The 8,497-nt window shown below is 44.2% G+C and overlaps 1 protein-coding gene across 1 annotated transcript; it reads left to right on the forward strand.

Moving 5' to 3' along the window:
* Positions 1-430: 430 nt before the first annotated feature.
* LOC101761996 lies at positions 431-4,900 on the forward strand. The gene is made up of 2 exons (XM_004961734.3): positions 431-1,820; positions 4,547-4,900. The coding sequence occupies exons 1-2, from the start codon at positions 514-516 to the stop codon at positions 4,581-4,583; spliced, it is 1,344 nt and encodes a 447-aa protein (XP_004961791.1). The 5' UTR covers positions 431-513; the 3' UTR covers positions 4,584-4,900.
* The last annotated feature ends 3,597 nt before the right edge of the window (positions 4,901-8,497 follow it).

Below are 8,497 nucleotides of genomic sequence, written 5' to 3' on the forward strand. Positions count from 1 at the left end.
GGGCCGATGGCGGGGGCGAGCGGCTTCCTCAGTTAGCTAATGCCGGGGTGGAGGGCGGCTTGTGGGTGGCGCGGCCAGCGGCGCCATTGCCGGCGGTAGCAGGGGCAGTCCAGTTCATTGAACCTGGACTGTGGATGCCGTCGCCCCAAATCTTGCATGCGCAGGCGTTAGTAAAGTCCTTGATTTATTTACATGTCGAAGCTGCGCATCATGGCGGGCACGCCTTTCTCCTTCACCTTTTTGTCATGTGATGATTTATTTTAGCAACAGGAAAATATGAATTAACTGATTTGTTTTTCAAATCGAAAAGGTTTGGTTCGTTTAGCTCTTGGATCCTGGTTTGTGTTGAATTAATGAATTATATTATGACTTTGCTACCTTTTTATAGGAGGTACCATCTTAATATTTAAACATAATTTATTAATGTTTGTACTCTTATTTCTGTGATTTACAGTGTGCTCCGCCACTGCTATTCAGAGCTGTCAGCAGAGCCCCATTGAAGCCCGCAGCCCCATGGAAGTCCAATCGAATCGTCTCTTTTCCATCCCTGACTGGGTGGTTCTGGATCATCAAATCTTCCCCAAGGACCTCGACTCCTTTCGCAACAACGTGGTGACATCTGCAGAAGTATGCGCTAGCAATAGCGAACTGGTTCGCGTCTCCTTCATTCTTAGTGCGCTGCCGGGTACATCCCGTCTATGCGTGCACCTCAAGGAGGGGCACGAGCTGTCCTGCTTGGACACTGTGGTGGCGGCCCACGGCAAGGCCGTCCTCTTCCGACTGAAGGTCGACTTTGAGGGGCTGACGGGCAAGGCGATTGACTACTTCATCTACTGGGCCTACACCTCTGGCCCCAAGCTCTCACTGGTCCCGCGCTACTACTCGACAGTAAAGGAGATTGCAGCAGCAGAGGAGGGATCCTGGAGGAGAAGGCTACGGTATCGTATGGCAAACTATAGAGGTATTGGCCTCTTGCTCACTGGCGATTCAGAAGAATTCGTGGTGGCTGAGCTCCGTCTTAATCTTTCCAAGCTTGAAGACGATGTAGATGCACCTCTGGAAGGTGAGCTATTCAGGCTCCGCTCGGATGGGGCAGGCGCTGCTGGCGAGTGGGAGGTTAAGAACACGAGCGTCCGTGATGGCAAGCCTACATTTCGTGACATTCATGGTTGGTGGGAAGCTCACAAGGTTGTTCCTTACGCCAGGTACCTGTGCTGGGTGGACTACTACAGGGGTGTGATCTTTTGCGATGTGAACAATGATAACCCTGAGCTTCAGTACCTCGCGTTGCCTGTGGGTTATGTTTTGCCTGGCTACCCTGTTCCCTTCCGCAGCGTATTGCCACAGGTATTCCGGGCTGTGTGCATCACCAAGGATGAAACAATGAAGTTCATCAATGTTGTCCATGATGACAGTTTCCCAATGGTATCTGCTGGTTCTAGTTTCACCATTGTTATCTCGACATTGGTGCATGACTATGATGAAATGAGGTGGCAGGAGGATCTCAAGATAGAGTCGCATGAGCTCTGGGAGATGGAAGGTTACGATGATCAGCTTCCACGCATTGCGCCGCTGTTCCCACTGATGAGTGTGGACAACCCCAACATCATCTACTTCGTGTTGAGGGAGAGGAAAACTCTTGATGCTGGTGCAAAGACTTGCGTGGTTACCCTGGACATGGTTAACAAGAAGGTGTTGTCATATAAAGATATCAAAGCCATCCCTGAAGAGGATCCCGTGATGGCCTCTTACAATATCTTCTTAAATGTGCCTTTCTTTCCTAGTGAATTCTCCAAGCACTTGCAAAAGGCTGCTCCAATGTAAGTTTGTGCTTCCTGTTTGCACATTCTCATTAAGTAGTTACTCCCTCCATCCAATTATAGTCATTCCAGATCTTGGAGAGTCAAAGTATCTCAGGTTTGACTGAATTTATATGATATATATACATTTATGATGTCAACTAAGTATCATTAGATTCTCATCAATTATATTTTCATAGTATACCTATTTGATGCCATAAATCTTTATAATTTTCTCTATAATTTTGGTCAAACTTGAGATACTTTGACTCCTCCCAAGGATTCTGAATTACTTATAATTTGGAATGGAGGGAGTGTTTGTTATGTTTTCCATTCTTTTTACATGCATATAATTCGTGTTCTGTGTACCCCTGTTGATATGTTTATCTACTTCTCTAGTTCTTGGATAAGGTAATGAATCATGATGAAATAAATAGGATTATCCATTTTGAAGTACTAACAAAGTAACAATGCTAATGCACTTTCGCGGCCTGTTTATATACGGAGGTTGGGATCCAAATCCGTAGGTTCAGTACAAAATTGAACTAAATCTCAAAATTTCCTAGAGCCATCTTCCCTATCCATGCAGGTCTGCAATGTTTCATCTATTCACCTCTTCCTTTTCCCTTTCAGTCCATCCATTTAGTTTACTCCCACTCTCTGAAACAACTACTGTGCTGATTGTTGTTCAGCCATTGAGTGTTTTTTTGTTTGTCTGTTCAGGTGTTGTTCTTTGGTTTTAACACATTCCTGTGTCCATCTATTTTCTAAACCTGGTTTCTGGACGGTTCTTAGCAGTCACGTTAAAAGAATATGCATGTAGGAGCTATTACTCCGCTGTTATTTATGATGCTTCTTTTTGTATTTGTTAACTTAAGTTTCTTGCTGTGTCATGAATTATATAAATATTTTGTATGGTAAAATCCTTATTACTCCTGCTACAACAGTCTCCCAAAAGCCTCCATATATGCTTTTATCAATAAACTCATGTTCCAGTTTTACATTAAGTTGGGGAAATGCAAAACGTATCTTCCACATTCTATACAATGTTATCAATCTAGTTAGTATATTATTTAAATTATGCTAGAGAAGACATGGATCTATTGTAAATTGACTTTGTAAAGAACATATTTAGCAGATACATTTTTTTATAGATTACTTTTATATTGGTCATCAAACTAAATTTAGAACCAGAGTTCCATATCTATGTCCATATTCTAATTAATCTGATCCAGTAGCTTTATTGAAGACTTATTGAAATAAGTTTACCGTGAATTGTGCTAAGTTCTATTGATTTGGCTGGCCCGAATTTTACCCAAAAACATACTTAATGGGCATGAAGTTTAAATTTTGATCACACCATCTTCATTATCGTTCTTGATCATTAGGGTTTGAATATAAGATCTGTCCTGCCATGTTGAATTTCTGATTCAGTTATTTCATATTTTGATGCCCCTCTGATGTTCAAATCCTCAAACGTGTATGATGTTTGCCTAAATGATTGGATCATTGGTAGGAGTTAAAGACCATGAGGACAAAACTGAATTGAAGTACGACGTTTGTCCATTCTATATGTATGGCTCTCCCTGGCAAATAAATTATTCCACAATGATGTGTCGTCACTATGTTACTATGAGATCAAAATGTCACATGTTGTTAATATCACTTCTGAAACAATATATCTTCAAATTGATAGGAGTAGAAATCAGTTGCTGTTATTAGGGAGAAATCAGTTGTTGCAGAAATGTTTTGGCCTTACAAGGTCTACCATGTATTTTGCTTTTTGTCATCACGTTTTCCTTTATTAAAATGTTCTAGGAAAAAATTGCAAAATATATTGCATTCCGGTACATGATAAGTAGAGTTTAGGATGTCATATTTGTGTTACTCTACTCTCTTTTGACATGTGCAGTTTTACGTTTCTTAATAAAACACACAACTTTTCTAGAAAATTCCAAACTTTCGTGTATATTACATAATAATGTGCTACAGCTGAACATGGAATGTACTGTTTTCTCCATCTCAGGTAAGGAGTAACAATTTGGTTCAGTTCTAGTAGCTTGAAAAGGTCCCCCTTTTGAAGTAGTTAGGGCCCTTTGCAGTTGCAATTGCAGTGGTGTGCAATTGAATTAGTTAAAGCTTTTTGAAATTCTTGTCAGATTTTGTTGTTCCAACATCAATTTTTTTCACTCAGCTATCTGATGCAACCAAAGATAGAAACATGTTTTTTTTAAAAAGAAAAACAACACACTGGTGAATGGATATTTAGTATTATGCCTCTTCTAGGTTGTTTGGATCTTTCGTTCTAAATTATATGTTATTGATTAGGGTTAAATGGTTTTCTTAAGAGAGCGTACTTACATGTTTGTGTGTTTTTACCTTAAAGTTTCGAAAGGCCAGGACAGAAGGTGCGCTGGGTGGACAGCCTCTGCTTGCCCACCACCTAGATACAGTTAACACTGGCGTTAACCGTATCTGTCTGGAAAGCATTTCTGAGGATATCCCCTTACAAGCAGATTTGTTCTTCCCTCTGAGTTTAATTTGATCTGTTGTTCTTGATGCTCAGTTTTTTTGTTCCCACACGTATGTTGAAATGCAGAACAGACCTTTATTTTTGTGTTAGGTTAAGATCCGTCCTGCTTATTCTTTACTGATACTTGCAATAAGGTTAATTGCTCCTGGTCATTATTAGTTCACTTCAGATATTTTCAACGAAGCTCACTCCAAATACTTTCTTATTTGTGTAGGAAGAAGAAAGAGAGCCAGGAAGTAATTGGCTGTTGATGGGCTGTCTGCTAGCACTGCGTCTGATATCAAACGGCAGCGGTTCACTTTCTTATACTGTCAGTTGATCCACTTGCTTGCTTTTGTGGGTTGCCATCTGTCCGAGTGACTTAAAGTTTAGCTCAAGATCGTCAATCTTACCATCTGGTTTAGACGTTTGTACTGATGTTTTTATAGTCGAAACTCGAAAGGATGTTTCTGCTGGCATATTTGTGTTGCCTCTGTGTATACGAGGCACGACATTTGCCGTACCTACTTATGTTGTGTATCATGCACTTTAGCACTTATCTATATATAAATTATAGACGGTAGTAATAGATGGTGCTGAAAAATGTCGAGAAACCTAATATACACGGAGAAAACAAAAACATGATTATTTTTGGAAAGTAGAAATCACAGCGCTGATCATAATAATCAATACTCTCCGCTTGAAAAATAAAATATTTTAATTTTATCGTAAGCTATTTTTTCTAACTTAAATATAATTTATGTGAAATATATTAACACCTATAATACCAAATTAATACATTATCAATATACATATTATGATCGATTTAATGGATTTAATGCTGTATATGTTGGTATATTCTCTTTACAAACTTAGTCAAAATCAGAGGAAGTTGACTTAACAAAACTAAAAAATTGAATTTTGAAATGGATAGAATATAATTACGTCGGTGTTGCAAACAGAGGAAACACTTATTATAGCACATCATACTACATCATCGTGTTAAAGAAAAAGAGAGTCTACCTAACGTCCAACATATCGAAGGTTGGCGTATCTCAATTATAAAATTGGATATTTGGTAATTCCTAAAATTTGGGAAATTATTGAAATGACCCTCTTAGGTGATTTTGCCACGCTGGTGGACCGATTGACACGTGATCCCTAGCTTCTAGATGGGCCGGTAGTAACTTTGTCTGGGATCAAAAACTTAAGAATTTGATGGAGAAATAGTATATAAATTTTGTCTTCGAGGCCACAGTACATGTAGTCATAGTCGGCGCAGCGATGCATCTCATCTGCCTGATGACGACGGTCCTCGCGTTCAATGTTGTGGTTGAGTCCAGGAGCGTTGTAGTCACAGTCGTACTCGGTGCGGCGGCGGAGCTCAGCCTCTTCACGCTCATAGTGGCAATTGTTGAGATTGGGATGGATGTCACACTGCTGGCGAAGGTCGCACAGCTCTTCACGAAGATCATGTTGCTGTTCTAGTCAGCCACGATCGCCATCATCGCCTCTCGCGCAGCGACGGCGATTGTCATTGTTGTTGTGGTGACGGCGTTGTTGGCGTTGTCGTTGGCAGGAGGGTTGACGTTGTTGTTGACTGGTGGGTGGGCTGGTGGGTTGGCATTCTGGTCCACCACTTCTTCACGAATTGGCTCCAGCCGACCTCCCGCGCGGTCACCTCGTCGATGGTCGGATCTGCTATGCCTGGATCAGCTCTGAGAATGCCTAGAGGTTGCGGATCGAGAGTGGGCTTGTCGATTGATCTGAGTCTCGATCTAGGCGTTGGTGACCTGAAGTCGAGCCGGGATCCTTCGAATTTGGTCGGATTCTGGGAGATTTTCTAGGTCAGCAATGACAACCCCCAGGTTGGCCTGAGGTGTGGTGAAGACGTTGTGGTCGGCCTGCTCGAGGTCGGCTAATAGGTTGCGGGCATGTACGGGGCGCCTGCCACTGTACCGAGCACCACCTTGGTCGGCATTGTCATAGTCATTGTGCGGCTGTTGGCGCTGGTCACCCGTTGCATCTGCGTTAGCAACAGTTTGCTGGTGAGCATTGGCTTGCTCCTGTTGGCGTCGAGCTGCGCGATCCCAATTCCTAGCGTTACGACCTTCATCTTGAGATTCTGTTTCGCCCATCACGGGGTGGCTCATCAGCGGAGAGCATGTAAGCTTCGCGATCTGGCGTGGAGGAGTTGATCTCATCGTCACTTCCATATGGATTTCGCGATAGGACGATGCGAGGCACCTGGAATTCACCACAGTTTAGAAACTGGGCAGGTTCGGGTGGGTTTCCAGATTGGATCTGGAAGACTTGGTCAATCTTAGCAGAATACTCGGCGACCGAGTTTCGTCGACCAAAAGGGACGCGGGACGGACCCTACCGCCGACCTTGTTGAGAGTAGTGCGACCTCAGATAACTCTATGCACTCGCAATAGTGCTGCTGATCGATCTAGCCCCGCGATTAGGTCGGAGGGCATGGGTGGGCGGGTGCTAACGAGTAGATCTGGATCCTTCTCAGAAAGAGAAAGTTCACCGACTTGCTAGGCAAGCGGCATGACGATCCTTGGGTGAAGAATTTGTTCTGTCAGAACGGATCTGATGGAAGCCGAGCTGGTTGCGGACGCCGAGTCGGCGGGAGACACCGAGTCGACAGAAGAAGTGGTTGGATCGAAATCCGCCCGCATGCTCCCGAATTGAATCTGGACTGGGTTGGCGAGGAAGTCCTTCATGCTCTCAAGGAAAACGACGCCGAGACGGAATGCTATCGAGGTCACCGAACGGATATCGCAACCACCCCTACCTGGTGCACCAACTGTCAGATTTCTAAGCTCGGCAGTCCATCAGGGCATTACCTAAGTGGTTGATTTGTAGGTGAGGGTGATTGCGAAACCAAGAACTCGAAGGTGATCACGAGAACAGAAAGGGGACACGAGGGTTTTAGACAGGTTCAGGCCTCTGGAGAGTAATACCCTACGTCCTATATGTGTGGATTGTATTGCTTCATACGAGATGAGTTGTCCCTATGGGGTGCCCTTGGTCGCCTTATATAGGCTGATGACCAAGAGTTACAAGTCGGTTTGAATCTAATCTACTCGATATTGCATGGAAAACAATCTGAGTCGGACTACAAAACGCGTCCCTCAATGTCCGGGTAGATTTGGGCTGTCTAGTAGCCTTGTCGTGTACTCCAAGTAACTTCATATCCTCAGCCCGCACGCCCTAGTCTGATGGGCCCACTTGCCAGGGCTAGCCAGTATCCTAGTCGGTGGGGACGCATAGGGTACCCATATCCCTCATGGGTACCCTATGGGTCCCCACCGACCAGAAAACTGGTCGGCACTAACAAGTGGGTCCGCCCGACCAGAACGTTTGGGCCAAGGACGTGAAGATACTTGGAGCGCAAGTCAAGGAGGCCGTGCGATTCAAATCAGCCTGGATATTGTGGGATACTTGTTGTAATCCGACTCGGGTTACTTTCCATGTAACAGCCGACTAGAAAAGATTCAAACCGATTTGTAACCCTAGGTCGTCAACCTATATAAGGCGGCTAAGGGAGCCTCCCATGGGCATCCGATCTATTTTTCGCACCCGCACAAAGCAATACAAAATAGCAAAACACATGATGTAGGGTATTACTCTCCGGAGGCTCAAACCTGTCTAAACCTTTGTGTTTTCGTGATTACCTTCAAGTTATTGATCTCGCAATCCTCCCTAACTACAAATCTATCACGTGGGTAATCCCTTGGTGGACTATTGGGATACTAAATCTGACAGACAGGTTCAGGTAGCTCGGAAGCGTAACACCTTACGTCCTATATGTTGTGTACAAGAGCCGGCCTTTTATAGGCGAGATCCATGGGAGACTGATAGGGGCGAGCCTTGGACCCTAATCCATCCCTTTACACTGAGTGTGTGAACGCGGCGGCCCAATGGCCGCCCTCCTTGCTACAGTTCCTCTGACATGTCGTCCACTTGCCCTGACGCTTCCTTACCTTGGTACACACGGTGCCGGAGCACCCCGCCTAAGTCCTTTGTATGTCAATCTCACATTTTACCATCTTACTTTGATAATCCTTTATTTTGTCATCCCGAGCCCGCCGTCCTGGGATGGGGAGCACTGAACCTGACTTCCAAGGACCTTCCCGGGAGCCCTTTGCCGTTTACCGGGTCTCTAGTGCAGGGT

Source organism: Setaria italica, chromosome III (assembly GCF_000263155.2).
Source record: "Setaria italica strain Yugu1 chromosome III, Setaria_italica_v2.0, whole genome shotgun sequence".
NCBI lineage: Eukaryota > Viridiplantae > Streptophyta > Magnoliopsida > Poales > Poaceae > Setaria > Setaria italica.

Coding starts and splice junctions, on each gene's coding strand:
- LOC101761996 (XM_004961734.3), top strand. CDS start 514: ATGGAAGTCCAATCGAATCGTCTCTTTTCCATCCCTGACTGGGTGGTT. Junction 1,821..4,546: donor TTGCAAAAGGCTGCTCCAAT/GTAAGTTTGTGC, acceptor TTATTTGTGTAG/GAAGAAGAAAGAGAGCCAGG.